The sequence below is a fragment of the Alligator mississippiensis genome, chromosome 1, assembly GCF_030867095.1.
Source record: "Alligator mississippiensis isolate rAllMis1 chromosome 1, rAllMis1, whole genome shotgun sequence".
NCBI lineage: Eukaryota > Metazoa > Chordata > Crocodylia > Alligatoridae > Alligator > Alligator mississippiensis.
The window spans coordinates 275851616-275874435 of record NC_081824.1 but is presented as its reverse complement, the minus strand read 5'-3'; the positions used below and the strand labels follow the sequence as shown (position 1 = coordinate 275874435).

Genomic DNA, 22820 nt, shown 5'->3' with positions numbered 1-22820 from the left:
CTTTATTTTTATATTTTAATGCCAGAAATCACTGTAAGATAAGGTACAGCATTCACACATGCCTACTGAATTAGCACAGTAGAAAGTTTGTTACAGCTGGACCAAATAATACAGAGAAATGTTAATATCCTCCACGTTACACACTGCAACTAACATTCTGGAAGGCAGCGAAGTAGCTTCTATTTTGAACTTATGAAAATAAACTGTGCCTCAAGTATAGCAATAACACCACTAAATCAAAGAAATACGCAATTACTGGTCATTCAAATTGTGTACTGAAAACCCAAAATTCAGAGAAAATCAAGAAAAGGCAGATACATCCAGCCACAGGAAATGAGTGATCTTTGGCTTCACACACAGTAATGAAATAGTTAACAATGCTAGCTGTTCAGTGGTCATAATTAGTTTTCTCATGTTACTTTGAATTATGATGAATAGAGGAAGTTCACACTTTTCTTAAGGCTATGGTTTCAGTTTGTCTGAATACAGTCTCGCAGAGACAATGACTTACATTGTTAGGCATATCTCTGCAAAAAGAGTGGCTAGGCAGCTACTTTGGCTCACCTGAAAACCTAGTCCGTGTAGAATTCAATAAATATCTGTAGGAAATATCCTAAATCCACAGGATCTCATCTGGTACACCTTCCATGTCCTTTATCATGAAGCTCACATTTGGTTACATGCATAAGTATTATCTAAATTTATATGGCAATATTTTCTTTTGGAGATCCACAATGAAAAGTCTCACAGTCTTTGTTAGCCTTTGCAGGTGTAATCACCCAGTAATGGTGTTTTAGTTTATTCAAATTCTTATTAATTGATCATCATCATAATATCAAAATGTGTAGATTATCATCCATGATTTCATGCATGGTATATTGGTGAAGCTCAGATTTAAAAAAAAAAAAATTACATGAATACAGCAAAAAATTATCAAAGAAACTTGACTATAAGAAACAAAGGAGATTATAATAGTGTAATGCTGAGAGTACTGAATATGTTTACTCTCAGACACTATGATTAGCAGCATTGTGATAGCACCTGTAGACTCTATTCAAGACGGAAGCTGACTTGTGATATATGACATACAGACTTATAAGAGAAGGCACACTTTGCAGTTAGAAGCTTACAGCTGAATTTGATACAGAGACTAGATTACTCCAGATCAGTAGTCCTCAACCTTTTTACATGCAACCCACCCCTCACTAGACTGAAAGCACCCATTGGGAAATGCCAGCTCTTAATTCTCACTTATTATTTTTATGTAGTCAAAAAACAAAACAAGTCCTTTATTGCAAAGAACTCAAAATGACCTCAACAGTCAACATATGTTTAACAGTATGGATTCCTATTTGAAATCCTGCATTTATTTTGTGAATCCAATTTGCACACCTAACAGTGGTAACATTGTGTGATATCCCACGGTAATCTTGAAAGGATCTTAAATCACCCCAAGATGCAATGGCACCCTGGTTGAAAATCACTGCTCTAGACATACCCAGTTCACTGCTTTTCATCTAATTCATCTATTCCTGTCACATGATATGGTAAAGAAATGATACAGGGCTAGACAGACCATGGTCTGACCCAGTATGGCACTTAGTTCTTATGTTTTCATGTAGGCCTAAAAAACCCCCCAAATCCTAACAATGCACTTCAATGCATTCACAGTTCCTTCCCAGGGAAGAACATGAAAGGAAGAATGAATCCTATGTGACAGATGTTAGTCATATAGCTTAGGGCATCCCTGAAAAGTGATTAGCTATTATTGTGATGACAGTGACATGAAAATGAATTTGAACAGAATGGAACAGAGTAAAAGATGGCATAAAGATAATTTCTTATAAGACTGAAAGATCGATCATGCAGATATTGAAGGAAACTAAAGCCTACAGATCTGATAGGAGCCAAGAACAGGCTAACAGAGAGGGAAGATTTGTGAATGGCCTCAGGAGTGGACAAGGACGAGGAAAAGAAGCTTGTGGTGAAACAGAAGTTAGTCCAGAGAAGAGGGTTCAAGATGCAGTCAGAACAGCAGGAACAGCAGATGAATCAGGAAGATGCATCTGGAATGGAGGAGAGGGAGGGTGTAAGAAACTCAAAATTTTTCAGTTAATAATGTTGTATACAAGGAAACAGCAAGATTTGGAAGCATTCTCATCTTCCTTCAGTGATTTCTAAAGACCACTTTACAGGTGTTCAAATTCATTCTATCCTGGGTGTCAAGTTAATGTCAACGAAGTCCTGGTTAAATTACCAGTGCAAACAATGTTAAAAATGGAACTCATTAATGTAACTTCTCCTGACCCTTGAATCAATGGCGGTGTCAGCAGAGGAGATTAAGAAAGAAGAACAAGAATCTACCTTGTCAGGAAGTCTGGAGGGAAAGAGGAAGCTGGAGGGAAGAACTAGGATGAGTAGAAGTTGATAAGGGAACCACATAGATGGTGAGAAGCAGGAGAGGAGATATACCAGTGTTTGTGTGAAACCTGCCTTTTGAACCTTTAAAAAAAAAAATTAAAATATAGCTTGAAGTAAAATGAATTACTTATGTGTGGTTTCTCTTTTAACCATTGCTTGGCATGTTGTGTACTTCATATGTAATCCCATTGGAATTTCTAGAAATTAGTGACTTGATTATACAGTGAATATGCATTTTGCAGCAATTGAGTTTACTTGGGTCAGGAAAAACATGAAATGAAATATGGAAGAAAAAACGGAAGAAAATAAGAAAATGGCAGAAAGAGCTGACAGAAAGAAAAAAAGAACTCACAGCAAGAACGCAACTCTGCATATTGATAGCATTGGAGAAGCTCTTCCAGTCCCAGAAATCCAGAACTTAAATGTTTACATTTTATATGTATATGTGCAAAGACAGACGGACAGAAGGAGAGATTTATTTACACACATGCACGCCTGTAAATAAAATCTTTATTCTCACACAAGAGATGACCACAAATTCCCTTCCATCAGTGTTTGTTGCCTCATCCTTAATGCATCTCCGCAGTACAATTTTCACCACTGCAATTTATCTTCTAAATAAAGGTCTCTGAATACAGATGGGACTAATTTCTACTCTGCCTGCACTCCAGCTCTGGAATTAGAAACAACCAGTTTTATTACTATGCATAGTAGTATCTTCCGAGTTTTTTCTGTTATGACAAAGATCACATTAGGATCTAGGTAGTTTTACTCCTGTGAAAAGCACAATGAGTTTGAGAACAGCTTCCAAAGAATGCTGAATACAGTCCTTTTTCAACAATTAATTAGCAAGCACATTGTGGCAAATAAACAAAATACTTCTGAGTGGATGCCAGCTTTTATGGAGCAATTTATTCCAACAGAAGATTACAGGCATATTTTTGAATCTGTCAATATTTTAATCACCCAGTTACATAAATATAATATTTTGTAAGACACACAGACTGTATTATACTTCTGACATGTTATTTAAAGGTCACATTTAAAATAGCAATATACAATTCAAGCTAAAAAGTGGTTCAGATAACAGTGTCATTCAAAAATGCTGATGTCACAGAACAGCCATACATAAAAACAATAAAAACCTGAATTATTCATTTCACATCTTGGATCTTAAAACCTACAAATCTGGAACATAGAAAGACGAGTAGCTTCTCAGCATTTTTCTTTTAAAAACTCAAATGAGGATGATTCAGGATAAGTGACAGATAAGAGTTAATAAGAGGTGGGGGGTGGGGCGGGGAACTGCATGCAGAGTATTGCACCCATATTACAATGCAAAAGTTTGGCTTTCCTCATTAAAATTAGGAGCAATTACTCTTATGTGCCAACATTCCCTTTTATGCATCTATAAAAGATTTTACTTATTAAAAAAAAAAAATTACTATGCCCTCTTTTTTTTTTCTATCACCTTCACTATTACTTCACATAAAAAATTAAGAGGCATTCTGAAGAATGGTCTATGGGTTGTGTGAAATAAGTGAAAATAGAAGAATCCTGATTTCACCCAACTTTACTTTTGATCTGGTCTAGGTGCTTGCGACTGTTAAGCAACTGTTCTGTATATAGTTTCCCATGTGAAAAAGAGTGAGGATTAGAATTGTTTATGCTATTCTGTGGTTGTGGGTGACGACGGCTATTCACTAAACATCGTTTACATTCACATGGCTTACTTCAAGTTGCATGAGCACAGAGTAGGAGGCAACATGTACAAGTGTTTGCCACTCCTGAGAGCCACATGGGGAAACCAGTTTAAGTAACTTGGGGGGGGGGGAGGGGGGGAGGTTGCCTGGTTAGAGGGAGGAATAGGGGTTAAAACAAGCCCTGGGTCAGAGAGAATAGTGCAGCCCTGGTGCTAACCTGAGTGATTGGGCTTTTCCAGCCCTGAGGCTGTGCTCTGAAGGTGTACAGGTGTTCCATAGATTGGTTAGGTTGATATAAATGTAACAGGTGTATGTACCCTTTGTGAGTGTGCCTTTTTAAGTAAGTACTGCCACCAAAACAAAAGCCAATGTTTTGAGTAAAAGTGAAGGCCTACATGGTTATTGACCCAATACCAACAACAACAACAACAACATCAAACAGTGCAGGCTCAGAAAGGTTGCTTAGTTAGAATATTATATATTTTTTTGTCCTAGGTGCTCCCCTTTTTAACATTAGTGAGGGTGCACTCAAAATATGCCACATAATGAAAAAACTAGGACTTAGGAAAAAGTCTCCAGAGAAGTATTTTAGTTGTCAAATGACTGATGCAAAGTATGTAAATACTCTGGTGCTCTCAGTTTCTCTAATGAGAAGAAATGTTACTGGGACAAAATTTGAAAAAAATTATTTTTTTTAAATGTTCAGAAACAGAAAACAGAGCTATTCCCCGGGTTGTACTTAAGGCTACACCTGTTGGCCTATCCAACTGTACAGGAAGAGTTCATGATTTCCACCATATATCCCCCATGAGGAAAAAAACTAATTGGATGGATACAGAACATATCACCTGTTTTGCTTTGACATTATGACAACAAATTTTAGATTCAACAAATTACGTTAAAGATAAACATCTCCCCCATGTTAGATGGTCTTTTCTGCTTCATTTGGAATACACAAACAAGGATTAACCAGATTTACAAGCATATACTTTCATACTGTGGTGTAAAGAATACACTGGAGAGAAATCATGTTTAGCTCCAATGCACTGAGAAAATTGCTCTTGGACCCATTTTTCTATAAACAAGGAGACAAAATGTTTAGACAGAGATTCTTCACACAGCGCATCAGGCAAACTCCATAGAAACATGATTAGCAGTGATTCTTAGCCTTCTTAGACTTGAGGCATACCTAATTTGGCTCGAGGCACACCTCAGAAAGTGCCAAGTATTATTTTTCACTTGCTTTTTGACTACAGAAAAATAATAGAATAATTCTGTTGCTAAGAATTCAGAAGGACCACAACAGGTCAGGACATTCTTAACACTATGAGTTCCTATCTGAAATCTCTGGGTTTATCTTGGAAATCAGACTTACATGTGTTAACATTGTATGGCACACCGCAGCACCCTCAAAAAGGTCTCAAGTTACCCCATGGTACCAGGGCAACCTGGCTGAGAATCACTGGTGTATGGTGATCAGACTACAATGAAGTCTAAGAAAAAAAAACTGAATCTAGTAGAATTGTAGTCATGACATGTAGATGTCTTTTTATATATATATATATATATATATATATATATATATATATATACACACACACACACACACACACACACACATATATACACACACACACTCTATCAGTCACCAATAACTAACTAATCAATAACTAAATTCATCTGTACTCTCTTACCATGTTTCTTCCATTTATTTCTCTCCAGAACCTTAAACACATGCAATTTTTTTTTTTGCTCTAATTAACAAAAATATGCAAAGACCCCATTTATCACCATGCCATCTAAAAAACCCGACTCATTTTCTTAAGTTTACTGGGACAAAATTATATTTCTTTTTCTTGCATTCCACAGGATTGTGTCCAACTTGGATCTTATTTAACGATTACTTTAAAAATTAAGTAGTTCCAATACAAAATTTATGAAACTGGTTTCATGATGTCAGGTTTGCCCCAGAAACCAAACTATTGCTTGCTTTCTGCTGCCTGAAAATCATCTATTATCTAAAGTTGAGAAGTTCTAACCCAAGACTACCACTTTTGCTACTGAAAGGAAAGGAATTTTTCAGATTGTAAAAGCTTTGGGTTGATGTTTTAGATATGATGGTCCAGGAAAAATGGAGGGAAGGATTTTCACTGTGAAACCTGAGGAAGAATACCATGGTATCTGAAAGCTTATCTGTGTTCCTCTGTACTAGGTAACTGGTCCAATAAAAAACAACCCACAAAATATCTTGCCTCTTCGATTGTGAAGGCATTAACATAGGGCAGGACTTCTCAGTGGGTGTGTCTACACATACATTTGATCTTGGATCAGTTTACTTGCAAGTAAACTACTCACGGATAAACACTCCTGGGCAGGTGTCTACACAAGCAGGGAAGCCGGAGCAGATCTGCTGCTAATGGCAGCAAACTATTCCTGCTTCCTGAGGCCCTGCAATGGGGCCCTGTCACCACCAGGGGGAGATTTTGGTGTTAGCCCAGGGGCTGCCAGGCCCTGGCTGGGGCTAGGACACTGCACCCTGCCCCTGGGGGTCTGCGTGTTGCCAGGACGGAGACAATGCCCCCCTACCCCAGCAGCAGGGAGCTCCTGGCCCTGGCTCCACAATCCAGGGCACAGGACTTGGAAAGAGCTGCAGGGGAGAGGCAGGTCCCAGTCCCCTATGCCATCCATCAGTGGGGCAACTAGCACCTAGCTTGCTGCTAGCTGCCCCACCAGCAGATTGGGCCAGGGGGTGAAACCTAACTCAACCCTGCAGCTCTTTCCAAGCCCCATGCCCCTATCACCTGATTGGGGCACAGGGCTGAGACCTGCCCCTGACCAGGACAGTACCCAGCCCCTGCTCCATGATCAAGGGGCAGAACTGGGGAGGCTGTTCCCTGTTCAGGTCCATAAGCATGGAGCTGGGTGAGGAAAAGGCTCGGGAGCTTGTTACCTGCCCAGGTGTATGAGCGCAGAGCTGGGTGGGGAACAGGCTGGGAACTTGTTCCCCACTGAGCTCCAAGAGCACAGATCTGGGTAGAGAACAGGCTGGGGAGCTTGTTCCCCACTCTGCTCCCCACCCAGTTCTGTGCTCATGGAGCTAAGCAGGGAACGGGCTCCCTAGTCTGTTCATCACCCAGCTCCATACTCACAGAGCTGAGTGGGGAACAAGCTCCCCAGCCTTTTCCCCACCCACCTTCGCGATCATGGCCCTGGGTGGGGAACGGGCTCCCTAGCCTATTGTACTAGGGAGATGAGCATCTCTTACTGTCGGCCCCGCAACACAAAAGCTGACACTGGGACATAAGGATCTCCCAGTTCCCCAATCCCTGATCGCAATCTTAGGGCAAAAGGCTTGGCTCTCCCTCCTGTCAGGGCAGGTAAACAGTCTCTGCCCAGGCTCCAGTGCCAGAGCCTACCCTGGCAGCAGGCAGCTCCCAGCACAGGGAGTAATTTCCCACCCCCTTATGGCTGGCTGACCAGGAGCAGATTTGCTCCCAGTCAGGTGTCTACATGAGAGCTACTGTGTCATTACTAATCACAAGTAAATTTGCTACTTGCATTTGCAGGTTAGTCAAGTTTACTGTAAGCATGTGCTTACTGACTAGTTAAGTTTACTGTGATTAGTTAAGTGCTTAGTTAAGTTTACTGCGAAGTAAGCATGTGGGTGTGTAAATGCACATGCTTACTGCATAGTAAACTACACGACTTCACAGTAAAGCATCTTGTGTAGACATGCCCAGTAAAGAGGTGAACTGAAAATACCCATGTTCTAAAAAAGTGATTCTTCAATGTTTATACATGTAATGCCTCCAGGTATCTACATGCTTCAGTCACCATTTCCTACTTACACTTGCTTTAAATGGCATTTAGTCAGTGTGTCGACACAAGATGTTTACTGTGGAGTTGCCTAGTTAGCTCTGCAGTAAATGTCTTGGCATCTACACATGCAACCCTATTTGGCCACAGGAAAATAAACTCCACAGCAAGTTACTACTTACAAAATACAAGTACTATCCTGATGCGGAGTTTTTCCACGCACAGCAACACATGTATAGATACTGATCCGGCTGGCTGGGGCATTCAGTGCAGGGGGCTAGCCTGACACTGGAGTACCCTCAGGCCCCAGCCAGTCCCTCTGCAGCACATTGTGTCGAGTTGGAGCAGCCCTGGGCTCGCAGGAATACCTCCTGGGCACTCTGCCAGCCCAGGCTGCTCTGACCCAGATCAATGTCCTATGGTCCTGGGCACATATGTAAACATGGAGCCCAGGAGCAAGAAATTCTGGTGCTATATACACCAGAGTTTATTGATGCAAATTAACTGCATGTGTAGATGAACCCAAATTAAATTTTTTAGTTCCAGTCATTTAAGTCTAGGTTAAGTCCTAGACCTTAAATGCTGGAGGCTGCTAGTGAGAGAGGAACAGCAGAAAAGACCCTGGTCGTACCCAGTTCACTCTCCCCTTCATCATCCACTCTCTGCCACTGTGTGACACAGGATACTGGGAAAGATAGACCTATTGTCTGACCCAATAAATAGCAATTCCTATGTTCTTATGTTCTTTGTTTTTTTCTCAGTATAGAAACCTCAAAATAATATTAACTCTGGAAACATCACCAGCACTTTCAAAAGTAGTATCTACACATTCTTTCACTCTTTTGTAGACATACACATTTGTATACACCATTTTAACTTTTGGCCTGTGTGCTCCTGCAATTCTACTTTTTTAAAATGGGGATGCAACTCCTGTCTTCTAAATAATGGCTGAAATCTTGGTCCCATTAATACCAACAAGAGTTCTACCACTGATTTAAGTGGATCCAAGATTTCAATCAACTTACAGCACAAGTATGTTATACCCTGTAAGAAGTGACTGACCTTTTTTCTGACTAAAGTGTATCCATTGTTTTAAAGCACATCTCTTTGCTAATATTTTCACCATTGTAATGGTTTAGCTCTCTTACTCGATTCTAAAACCAAAGTGGGAATGACTTATACAGCATTATGTCATCTATCCAAACTTGTCCAAAATAAAGTTGTCAATATTTCTTTTTACCTTGCTCTCCTTTAGCCTGCTGTCCAGCCCAGGTCCCTATTTCCCTTTGTTTCTAAGCTATCACCAAGAAAATGCACTTTGTTACTGCAAAGCTGTAAAGACATACAACTGAATGTTTATTTACCCCTCTTGGCAAGATTCCCTACAGCTGTATATAAATGGGAATCTGCATTACAATGTCATTTCAGTTCCTTCTCTGTGTGAGAAAGAAACCATGATATTAATAGTACTGTTTCAGACAATGCCAGGCAAATATGACGCAAATTAATTCACTTGAACTTACCATCTCAGCAACATTAATTTACACCTCTAAAAACAAACACTCATCTTAGCACAAGACAATATCTGAATCAAGTTTATTTCTAGACTTGATATCAAATATCCTCCTCCTCCCTTTTTCTTCCTGTTTGTTTTTAGAAACAAAGCAGATAACACAAAATAATTCTGGCAGGTGGGAAAATGGAAGAGTGCTAGTTAGCTGGCACAGTATATAATAACCATAAACCAAGGACAGACTTAGGGGCTCTTTCTCTACAACAAGTACTGATTTGAAACTATCAAAAAGCACAGGTGGTTTGCCAGCCTAGGACAGTAGCCTTTGTTCTGGGCGTGTCTTTGTTCTCACAGGTGGGAGAAGAGTGCTTTGAAAGTGCAACAACAAAAAGTGCCACATTAAAGAACACCTGAAATTCCTGCCATAGAAATACACTGCACCAACATGCAGCTCAAGTTTAGAATGCGTTTCACAGAGCAACAATATTGTTTTGATCTTCTGTTTTTCTATATTTGGCAGGACTTGTCATTGTATATTGAAAAAGAAATAAACAAATTTTTTTAAAGTACAATTGGAAGGGATTTCATTTTTAGCAAGAGATAAGTACAGATTCTACAGATTTTTTTAAATAATTATCAATCTCATAGTTGTTACGGGCTAGAAGGGACCTTACAGATGATCAGGTTCAGCCCCCCTGCACTTGGGCAGGAAAGACCACTGGGATCAGACAACCCCAGCAAGATGGAAAATTTGAAAATATAAAGCCTTCATTATATACCATTGCAATTTTCTAGGACTAAATTGCTAAGCTTTGTTTTTCCCTTAAGAGGAAAACAAAAACAACAAGCAATTTAGATGTCAAAAAGCAATGGCAATTTTGAAAGGAGGGTGCTGGGTTTTAATGCTTTCGGTGATTACAATATTCATTCATTTCAGCAGATGATTAAGGTTTAATAGTATATATCTTCTGCCTCATTTTACATAAGCTTAAGGTAGTAATTCACATGATACTCAGATCTTTATAAAATGTAAAGTTTCAGATGTTTCCCAGCCCATATGGATGGATGTCTTGTATCACTGTGTTGGCAGTGTATATATTTCTGACCCCTGTATTAATTTGGATTTGTGCAGCCATTTAGACACAATGGATTATTGTTTTACCTCTCATAAATTAGAAGAATGATAGTTTTCTGATATTAGAACAGTGGTTCTCAATCTTTTTAAAGTCAATGCACTGCTCAGACTTGAGGCACCCCTCCATAATTTCTGTGAATTGAGTAGCATCCCATTTCAAAAACTGATTCATCACAGGGTTTACTGCCTTGCAAAGTGGGCTGGCAGTGGGGCTAGGGGACAGGAGCAGCTAAGCAGGGAGAGCCTGAGCCTACCCACATCTGCTTCTCTCCTTCTGAAGAATGAAACTGTCTTTATCTGCTTAATTCCTCACACTTCCTACAGTACTCTTCAAAGGATTTTGCAGCACCCCTGGGTACCCCAGCATCCTGGTTGAGAAAAAACTGTTTTAGAAGCTTCTTTTTCCATACTTTGGAATAACTGGTGCATTATAGTTGTTAACCTACACACACTAATGTGTATGAAAACTCCTTTAATGAGAAAACTGCGTAAGTGAAGAAAGTGTTATCTTCCTAAAGAAAAGTGACTGTATCCCAAAAGCCTATTATCCTTCCTAATCTACTTCACAACTCTACTGTGGGAGGTATAGCAGAGCCATTTCAAAGGATTTTTTTTCAAAAAGTAAATAGGCTTACCTATGCTACTTACTGACAGTTCATCTTCACCACTAGAGAACAACTTAGTTTGGAAGTCTACTGTATAGACCCAAGACAATAAAAGTAATCAAGAGAAAGAAAGACTATGTGACAGTGGAAAATGTAATGACTTTTATTTTCATGAGCTACAGTTTGCAACAAACTCTCAACCTAAACGTAGGGATGGAGGAATTGGTTGATCATAATCATTTCTCACAAATAGAAATGCTCAATCCCCCTTCCCCTCCCCTCCTGTCCCAAGAGACAGCATAAATCTGAAGTTAGACAGGATCCATTTCCAGCTATGTGCAAATGAGGTTTGCCTCCTGGGGCATGCAGAGTAGGAACAGAAGGGGAGAGAATAAAGAATGGCAGAAGGTCAGCATGCTCACCACACTAATAACATGTATATCAGTTTGGTTTGCCCTGGTATATTGTAAATAGAAAGATAGTTAAGGGGAAAGGAGAGAGATTTGCAAAGAACTGTGTTTTTCGCTCTCTCTCTAATACTTACTGTGATTCTTTCATCTCTGTCATCCAGAGGGGACCCATCTTTTTTCCAGGAAATCGTGGGTTCTGGATGGCCTCTTGGGGGCTGGCATTCCATCACAGCAGGCTCACCCACTGCTACCATTACATCTGAAGGGTTTTGTCTGAAGTCATCTCGTAGTACTAGAAGAGTAAAATGAAAAAAATAGTAGTAACACTTTAGTGTACACATCAGACAGCAAAATACTCTGGCCTTCACTGGCCACTTTAACAAGATGTTACTTTGTTAAAAAGGGAAGTGAATATTTAAACTGTGTGATCATTTTGGCTGCAAGGATAATCTCTGCTCATTTTCACATTGTAGCGGACAGAATTGCCTGGAGCTGATTTGTCTGTTACAAATATTTATGTCTGGAACATGGTGGGGGCAGGGGGATAGGGACTTTCTCTTGAAGAGCCCTTATCTATGGAGTCTGCTCTCTTTTGTGACCTGTCTGAGCCTGAGTCTAGGAGATTGATGCAGTATGTTTGCTGATTTCACCAATAGTTGCATGGTTTTGGGACATCAGCTTTGTGCCCATCACCTTTGGCCATCACCCAAAACACTGGCTCAAGAACAGAAAACTATTCTTAAACCCCGTGCCAAAAAAGCAGCATTAAGTCTAATCTAAATTTAAATATTTTCATAAATTCATGGATAGTAGAGTCGGAAGGGACCACAATGAATCATCGTGTCCGACCCCCTGCCCCTGGCAGGAAAGAGGACCGAGGTCAGATGACCCCAGCCAGGTGACTATCAAGCCTCCTCTTGAAGACCTCCAAGTTAGGTGATAGCACCACCTCTCTTGGAAGCCCATTGCAGATTCTGGCCACCCTTAATGTAAAAAATGTCTTCCTAATGTCTAACCTAAATCTACTCTCCACTAGTTTGCACCCATTATTCCTAGTTACTCACTGGGGCGCTCTGGTAAATAGCACATCACCAATTCCCTGTTGTCCTCCCTTGATAAACTTGTAGGTGGCTACAAGGTCTCCCCTCAGCTGTCACTTGTGAAAGCTGAAGAGATCCAAATTCACCTTTCAGTAAAGATGAATCTATATTGGTAGTTATTTCCATTAATGTGAGCCCTGTGTTAGATGGGCTTTTCTTTAAAATGAGTTTCAGTGAAAATAGTTTCAGCAAGTCAGTGTTATGGCAAAGTGTATTAAAGCCGAAGAACTCTGTGGTACAGATAAATACGGGCCAACTCAAAGTGCAATTTCATGGATTTCATAGAAATCGTGAAATTTGCATGATGTCCACAAAATCTGGGGGGAGGGAGAGGTGGGGAACTTACTAGAAATAAAATGCTGGCACTCCAGTGGCAGTCCTCCCACCTGCAGGGGGGAAGGGGCACAAAGCAGAGCAGGCAAGATGGCTGTTGCTTTGGCCCCTTGCCACTGATTGGCTGAGGGAGCTGCCTATCATACGGCCACACCCCTCTCCACCAACCAGCAGTGAGAAGCAGGGCCACATGATAGATAGCCCTGTAAACCAATCAGCGCCAAGGGACAGCACTATCGTGACAAGCCCATGAAAATGGTGGCCAGCCCTGCAATCTGCCCACAAAATCAGCCACCTGCCTCCTTGTAGTAGACCTCTCCTGATAGAGCACATGGAAGTGCCAGTGAGTTGATCTGGCACTAATTCTATTCTGACATGATAAAAAATCTTTTTGGAGTATCACTAATACAGTGCCAAGAGTCATATCACTTATATATGACCCATGTAAAAAACAGAGAGATATTTAAAAGGAGACACTGTAAAACCACACGCACACACAAATCAAGCAAAACCTTAAGTGCTTTTCAAGTCCGGAAGACCTAATAAATTTAAGATGAAAACCTATCAGATAGCACCTTGGCTAGCTTTTAACACCTTTGAAACAAAAAGAGAAGTTCAATACTTCATAAAAGCAAATTACTTGAGTAATTTCTACACTTGTTAGGCTTAGATCAGCTTTACAAGGGAAGTAACTTGTCTGTAAACTGAGAGCTTTCACAAATTAACCAATGCATAATAAAATGCCTTAGCAGGACATCAAAGGTCCAGGCCAAAGATACATCAAAATATTTTTTCCCATTTACTATGAATTATTTTCTCTATAGTTACATAATGAAAAGCTAACAAAATGTAATCCATTAAAGATTACTCCGCAGATAGTGGTCATGTAATTATTTTTGCAGCTGTAAAGTAGATACATACTCCAGTTTTGCCTCAGGCCCTGGCATAAAGTTATAAATTTTAAGATTTCTTCTCCTGCTGAAAAAGCAATTTTTCTTCCATATCCTTTATAGTCAAAGCTCACTGTAAATTGAGAATATGTTTCCTTTTGAAGATATAATAGCAGTATACTTCATAATCCAGTACAGTATATGCTTTCAGTTACCAAAGGGTCAAATTTCACCGTATGCATCTCATTTTGTGAGCATAAAATCAACTGGAATAGAAATAGCTAAAATAAAACCAGGATGTGAATTTTAGAAGTTAGTTTGTATAATCTTGATGAATAAAAAAAATACCCATATTTAAGAAACACTAGTGGCAACTTTTATTAATACTGTACTCGAACATTTTGTAGAATGTAGCAAATGATGGCCACAATCCCATGCTCCTTGCCCAGGAGAGCAACTTGCTTTGACCTCACTGGCTTGTATGAGGCTCTCTACTCAGTGAATTTAATCAGATACAGGAACAGCTTTGATAAGTCTACTATGAAGTCAGCCATATACAACAATTTATCATTTTATTTTTTCCCCTCCGTGAAACATATTTCCCAGAGAAAATTTCCTGGTAGCATAAGAAATAGAAAAGGAATCTGGAGTCACTTGTGGTAAACTTTTATTGACAACTAACATGATGGAAGACATTTGCTGAAGTCCTGAACAAAGTTTCAAATCTGAAAGTCTGTTCTCCAAGTTTTATGCTGAAGAAGGATGTGTGTCACCTTACAGGATGAAATGGCATATAGGTAAAGTCAGGTTTAAGACAAAGAAAGGTTCAGTTACCAGTAGGGATGCCTACAGCCCACACCAGTGAAGGAAAAGTGTAACTGCTTCATTGCTTATAGACAACCATCTCAAATAATTAACATAGCAATGATCTTTTACCAAGTCAGAATAGCAAAATTGAACTGTCCTTCCAGTGCTGGCCAATTTTTTTCTGCATATCAAAGAGAGTTGACATTGCTTTTATCCAAATTACTAGAGTAAGCAGCCTTTATTAAGTGTTTTAGTATCCTATGGTACAATAAATGCTCATCTTTATATGGTGCATATTAGAGTGTATCTGACTTAGAATTTGACTTTCTTGGGGGCGCTACATGCTGTAACAGGGGAGGGCCAGATCCAACCTGCCATGGGATTTAAACTGGCCCAGAGTTGGCAGCAATTCATTGGCAGGGGAGGCAGTTGGGTTGTAAGCGGCAGCCTGCTTCAGCCCAAGCTGCATTATTCCAGCCCACTACTTCTAAAGATTTCCATCCCCTACATTACAATACTTGTGAACATCCGGGGGGGGGGGGGGGGGGAGTTAAAGGCATTATGTTGTGAATTTTTAACAGACAAAGTGACAAAATCACATCACACACATGTACCCTTTCAGTAATTCAGTGTTACCCACTTGTGGGGCAAAGGAAGGAGAAATTATGACATTTACTGCAAGGAAAACATTAGTAAGACATTTCTGTACCACTCATGGCCGATCATTCCAACCTCACGTTATCCACTTAGCCAGCAACCTTCTCAAACTGCTAGACAATCCTAGGGGCATAGAGACTGAACAAGGCAAGGGGCTGGCCAGGATGGCCATCCCCTGACCCCAGGCTATGACAGCTTGAATGACTTAGGATCTTCCAGTCAACTATCCTGGACACTTACTATGGGGAACACAGTACAAAAGAAGCAGGTCTCAGACATGTTATTTGAGGTATATGCGAGTCCTCTTGGAAAATAAATATTTCACTTCCTTCACAGTGAACTTAATAAAAAATTGTTTCCTTTCATTGTGGCAAAATCCATGATTTGATTTAAATTATGACAGTATAAATCATATTCAGGTTCAAAATTAACATGTTTTGCTTTGGATTACTTAGGGATCATATGAAAGTCTGACATGAAGAAGTTGTCTTCACTAAAATAACTGGTCACTTGTTAATACCCTTTTTGAAAAGAAACAGATCTCCACTAGCAAGCACATTGGCTTAGATCAAATAAAAATATATGTTCTAACAGCAAGCTAAACTCCATGATCAAACAATCCAGTGTTAAAGATCCACTGCACTGCTTTATGTCAATGCACTTTTTGAAAGGCTACTGTAGCATTAATTTGATATTTTTAAAATAGCCTATTCCCATTTTTAATTCTTGAAAGATTACAACCAAGAAATCACTACTACTTTGTTTTTGCCTATACAACTATAACGAATCTGCATTTTTCCAAAAGCAGTTTCCTTATAGATCTTAACTTGACTGATAAAATACAACGAAAAGTTAAAATACAGCAAATTATGGGAAAACAAATTCTACAAAACAAGATAAAGGAAAAATCCAGTGCATCTTGGAATGTAAATATATCGATGATGTACACAACCAGATAACAACCTTGACTTAACAGGCAATCACTGGTGAATCATTTTTAATAAGTACCCCGCTGTCAGCTTGTCCCTCTGCATCTTTGTTTTCAAACACTTTTATATCTTAACTGCTCCTGGAAAGTTTTTAATTCATAGGTTGGTTATGAGCCATCCACAGTGAGTAATCAATATATGATCTTTCTCTCTTTTCAAAACTACCAGCATTATACTGCTCTCTTTTCCAATTTTCCCATTAGTTAGCATCAATAACCCTTTCCTCTGCCTATCTATCAAACACTAAGCTCTTGTTGACGCACAACACTTAGCATTTTTAAGATATGAACATATCATACAATGTCTGTCTTAAGCTCTAACTGTTCACACCAGACACTGCACATTAGTAACAAAGATGAAGATCTTAGTTCAGCCATACAGCCAAACTTTAAGAATTGTTTTTAGTGGGATGGCACATGCAATAAAAATATGCACACATACTTAAATATCTTGCTGAATCAAGGTGCTGGTTACAAAATAATCAAGAAATTCTTTCTGGGGCTTTATAGGTCATGATGGCCAGATACAGACATTACATATAAACCAGTTTAAGTGATTGGAAACTGATCTAAACTCGTAACCTTACAGAAGTTCAGTGCACATAGACCAGTCTAAAAATGACAGAATCTGATCTAAGAGAGACCTGGTTCAATGTGCACTCAAATCTAATCAATTTAAGTTAGATCGCTGAATTGAAATGCTGTACCAGATCCCCTACTGATTCAAGTTTGACTGCTGTCCTGCCACATCACAGCCTCCTTTGCGGCCCCCTACACTCTCCCACAGGGAGGCAAGACAGCATTCAGCCTGCACTTGGCTGCTCTGGCAAAGCACTCAGTAGGCCCTGCCCTCAAACTCTGGCCATCTGTCAGCTGCAGGCAGGCAGCAGTAGGGAAGGGAGGCATCTGTGCCGCATGCACAAGCCCTGGAACCTGGGCACTCACATTCCCAGACTGTCCCCAAATCCCACAATGTACACACACACCTGACACTAAGCCCAGGACAACTCTGTGCTGGGCACAGACCCATGGAGCCCAACCCTGGCTCCTGCCCACCCAGCCAGGGACCCCCTCCACCGCTCCCCTTCATGTCCCCATGCTTATGTACAGCCCCATGGAGCCTGACTCTGGCTCCTGCATACCAGATCTCAGAAGCCAGAGACAGGTGCCCTGCTACCCAGATCCTAAAATGCCCCACCATGACCTTGGAGCAGGAGCTGGTGTAGGCAGCTCACCTCTGGTGGGTCAGGTGGCAGGGGACAGAACACTTGGACTGGGTCTGCACCAAGGCAACCCTGCAACTTCCACAGCTCAGTCACTGCCAGCAGGTACCCAGGCCATAGACACCTGGGGTGCTAAAAGTCTTTTTTGGCCCACAGCTACTGGGTCCTGGAGTACTAGGGTGGTAGTGGGGTGGGAGATCGTGTTTGCCCATGTCCAGCAGTCAATCAGGGGTGGCCCAGCACTCAGCTGCTCACAGCAGTCTCCAGCAGCCCAGGGAGCCTGTGAAGTATGCTGAGAGGTGTGCATAAGCACCCCCAACCTGCAGGACTGGGACAGTGCAGGCAGCCTGTGTGCCTCCCCTCTACTCCACCACCCCTCCCGCCCCCGCCAGACAAATGTGTACATCAGGGGTTGGCAACCCCTGGCAGGCATGAGAGGCCATTTTGCTTGGCACACCACCGCCAGCCTGGGATCTGGGCAGCCACTGCCAGGCACGGAGACCAGGCTGCTTCTAAGCAGGTGGCTGGGAGGCTGCAAGCAGGCTCCATGGCTGGCAGCAGCTACCCAGAGTCTGGGGCAGGTGCATCCAGGAGCTGCAAACTGCTGCACTGAGGTCCAGAGCACCAGCTGGGCTTTGTGCTAGTGGCAGCTGCACACACCACTCTGAGCAGATGGCAGGGGAGGATCCTGAGGCAGAACAACCCCAGCCTCTCCCTCACCATCTGCCTGGAGGCATGCATGCAGTCACCACCACTATGGAGTCAGTGCCAGTGCTCCAGAGCCCAGTGCAAGTGTTTGCAACCTGCTGCCTGCCTGCTACAGCTGCCCAGAGCTACACAGGGCTCCAGAGCCCTTGGCCAGGGTCCATTTCAGTGGTAACCGCATATGTGCCTCCAGGTGGACAGCAAGGGAGGGGCCAGGGTTGCCCTGCCCCAGGCCCCTTCCCCAACATCTGCTCTGAGGCACATTTGTACCCACTGGTGGTACAGGTGCCAGAGCTGATGTTGGGGCTGCAGAGGCCAGTGCAGCAGTTTGCAGCTGGCTCAGGCTCTGGTCCCCCCCAGCTTGGTGATTGGCCGTGGGGGGACCACAGGTACCCCCCCAGATCCAGAAGACACCAGTCTATGAGCCACGGGGTAGGGGGAGGGTCTCCTGCGTGCTTCGTGGCAGAACCAGAAGCGGAACAGAAGTACTCTGGTCCACTTCCGGGTCTGCTGCTGTGTGCACTGGGGACCCCCCCCCCCACACGCCCGTGGGATGCCACATCTGCCTCACCATCTCAGTGTTCATGAGCCACCTGGTACCTTGAGGTACACAAAAAACATTTAAAGCTGTATCTATGTCCAAATCACTGAATCTCTCCAACTCGATTTGGAGGGTTCCGATTCGATTTGGAGAGATTAAAGGGTGTCCTGATTCAATTTGGATTCAGAGATTCAGCCACCGAATCAGGCTGAATCTCCACCAAATCAAATCACCGACCGAAACTTTGCACAGCCCTAGTTTCTGGCACTTCAGCTAAAAAACATTGCCAACTCCTTGTGTATATTGTTCATTACCAATCTAACATAGGCCTCTTACAAAAAAAACACGTAACTTAGATGGATTCTGCCTCTGGCTTTTTAAATATCTGTACCTAGTCTATAAATAAGGTCACACTCAAAAATTCCCGATGGTCTGAACTACAAGACTATTAAATGTCATTATCTTTGAAACACTATTTTTGCTGGCAAACATGGCTCTAGACATTAAAATCCTAAGAAGAAGGGGTAAACTTTGTCTAGTTAGTTAACCCTGAGCTGACTCAAATTTTGATATTCAGAAATCCAGGGAATGTCATATTTTGAAATTGCAGGCAAGGTTCTTTGGGTAGATGTGATATATTTTATTAGACCAACTAAGTGGTTGGAAAAAACGTTTTTTGCAAGCTTTCGGGCTCAATCACCCTTCTTCAGGCATAGGGAGTCTCTGCTGTTAATTAAATCAAATCACAAAGGCAGTTACTCTTCAGTAACAAAGTTAAAAGAAAAAATATTAGGCACCTTGGAAAACCTCTGAAAGTAGGGCAGAGTAAAAATCTTGAAATCTTTGGGCCATCTAAGTACACCAAAATTTTTTAAAGGGTTTATCAGTGCAATTTCACAGAAAATAAAATACTAAAACTTGTAAGAACTGATCTCTTTCTTTCCCATATGACAATATACACTTGGAGTTACTTTACTGTCATTCATTGTATTATTACACAACAATGCTAAGATTTCATAGACATTAGGGCTGGAAGGGACCTTGAAGATCATCAAGACCAGCCTCCTGCCCCAGGGGCAGGAAGTCATCTAGGGTCAAAGGATCCCAGCAAGATAAGCATCCAAATGTTTCTTTAGTGTCCAGAGTAGGTGCTTGCACCATCTCTGGGGGGAGTTTATTCCAGGCCTTGGGGGCTCAGACAGTAAAGAAGTTTTTCCTTATGTCCAGCTTAAAATGGTCTTGGAGGAGTTTGTGATCGCTGGATCTTGTCATCCCTTGGGGTGCTCTGGTGAACAGGCATCCCCCCAGATCCTGATGCACACACCTTATGTATGTGTAGGCTGCCACCAAGTCACCCCTGACCCTGTGCTTCTCCAGGCTGAAAAGTCCCATGGCTCTCAGCCTCTCTTCGTAAGGCCTGTTTGCTTGCGCTATGATCATGCATGTGGCTCTTCTCTGAAGTCTTTCAAGCTTTTCTACGTCCTTCCTGAATTGTGGAGCCAAGAATTGGATGCAGTACTCCAGATGCGGCCTCACCAAGGCTGAGTACAGCAGGAGGATGACATCTTGGGTCTTGGCTTGAGATGAATCGGTAGGTGGAAGCCAGAGTTTTGTTCACTTTGCCGGTTGCAGTGTTATGTTGGTGGCTCATTTTCATCTCATGTGGTCAATTATGACCCCCAAGTCTCTTTTGGTCATGGTGCTAACAAGCGTAAGATGAAATGGAAGGAAAAATGTAAGACCATTTTAAAGGCCATTTGGAAAAGTCTGGTATGATTTCTTGTTTAACATGGGCCTGAGAAGTACCCCCAGCAGTTTCCATCTCAAGCCCCACACTTTGTCACTGAACTTTTCACAAATAGGTAGTTTTGATTTAAAGGCTCCACCTGACAGAGAATTCACCATCTCTCTTAGTATGACAGGTTTTATTGTAATTTCTATGTTACTGTATTCATGTTGTTCCAATAGTGTGACACAGAGCCATGTTGCATAATACAATTAGAATTCCCTTAAAATTCAAGTGACTGCACATTTAAGCAGTAAAACATGAACTAACATACTGTAGCAAACTTAAGACTTTCCTTAAAAGGGATATCTCCAGATTGTATTAATTAGCACATGTTCATCTACTTTTAGAGCCATGGAGAACCAGGGATCTCAAAGTGGGGAGGAACTCAGGCTTGCCTTCTGCTCAAGAAGAAAAATCTGTAAATCAACAGAAGTTCAGTGCACACAAACCAGTTTCAAAATGGATAAAATTGGTTTAAGATAAACCTGGATGGATCTCAGACTTAACTGATTTAGGTTAAATAGGCTTATTGAACTTCTGTCTCAGATCCCCTCCAGATTCACATTAATTCACAGTCACCTAGCATTTCAGGATGCTTTGCACCTACCCCACAAATCTCCCTTCTCAGGGTGGGCAGGCTATTTTGGCCCAAATTGTCTGCTCCCGCCAAGCAGGGAGGCATCCTTTAGCATCCCCTGGATTCTGGACTGGACCACTGCAGACATGTGGCTGCATTTCTGGAATCAAAAGTGAATGTCTATGCACTTGCTTATCAATTTAATCTACGCAGATTAGACTAACCTGTGAAGACTGTATCAGTTCAGCCTTGGGCTTTTTAACTGTTTGTACATAGCCTCAAAGACCAGACAAGATCCTAGTGGTCTCAAGGCAGCACCCCACTGGAGGGCAATCTGCAACACTTGGTAACCTGTTTCAAAGATGAGTTGCCCTAGGTTGATATAAATCTGCACCACAAATAGAGTTAAAAAAATTTCCCACCTAAGCTTTCAGTAACTGGATGCTGCTATGTCTTTGACAACCAGAATAAAAGCTCCTCTAGTGTCAAATGTTTAATGAAGTAGCTTAGATACTTGGATGACAAAACTTCCCTACTTTTTTAAATGAATGTTGGAAAAAATGACATCAGAACTGGATACAATATCGTCATTGCATTCCCTAATGTTGCATATCAAGGTCATATAACTAGAGCCCTACTCAAATCGAGGAAGCAGGTGGCCCGTTTTTCAGGCAAATCACAGGGCTGGCCACATTTTCATGGGCTTATCATGGTGCCCTCCACACTCCTTTGATTGGCCAAGGGCTTCTCGTGGCCCCACCCCTCATTGCTGATTGGCTCAAGGAGCTCTGTCATACAGTACCACCCCTCATCACTAACTGTCTAAGAGGGCAGTCCATCATGCAGCCCAATCCCTCATCACTGATTGGTGGAGAGGGGGAGAGCCACATGATAGGCAGCCTTCAGCCAATCAGGAGCGAGGGGTGGAGGCAGCAGCCATCTTGCCATAATGTCATCCTAGAAGAAACTTTTTGCTGGAAGCCCTTCTTCCTCTTCCCCCTCCCCCCGCCCCCACCAGGCTGTGTGGCCATGAGGACAGTTAGCTCCCATTGGGGAGCCAGCATTTTATTTTCAGTAAGTTTTTTTTCTCCTGTGGACTTTGTGGACATTGCCCTATTTTGCAATTTCTGTGAAATCATGAATTGAGTAGTTCCCTATGTATAACTTTCCTATTACTGCTTGATGTTACTATTTACCTAGTAGATAAAGTTTGGGCAATTTTTTAGGAAGAATTCACATTGATTTGGTTTATAAAATCTCTCTCTGTCCACAGGGGAAATTTCTCTTGATTATAGATCAGTTTGTTTTTTGTTTTTAAACCAATATTTAAAGTAGACCTATTTAACAATTTGAGCATTAATTTCTATATTTGTGAGCAAGGATTCAAGGTAAATTGATTGTATAAAACTGCCTTCTTCAATCTAAAACTTCATCCCTTCGTAAAACTCAGCACTGAACATCCTGAAAGAATAAGTTATTTTGAAAATAAATTGTATAGGTATGTTTGGTATTCAGACATATTCATTGTATTAATAAGAATTAGTGGTAATATCCTCATGTTGAATCTCTACAGCTAGGAGCAAAATCTGCCGAAGATCACTGTGAAT

At 41.5% G+C, this 22820-nt stretch overlaps 1 protein-coding gene across 7 annotated transcripts in view; it reads right to left on the bottom strand.

The window, feature by feature from the left end:
• ROBO1 (roundabout guidance receptor 1) overlaps window positions 1–22820 on the bottom strand; it is a 1177688-nt gene that overhangs the window by 146906 nt on the left and 1007962 nt on the right. For all 7 annotated transcript variants that reach the window (XM_059720628.1, XM_059720629.1, XM_059720633.1 and 4 more), the window contains one exon: window positions 11738–11895. In XM_059720628.1, coding sequence (XP_059576611.1) covers window positions 11738–11895 — 158 coding nt within the window. The remainder of the gene's footprint in view (window positions 1–11737; window positions 11896–22820) is intronic.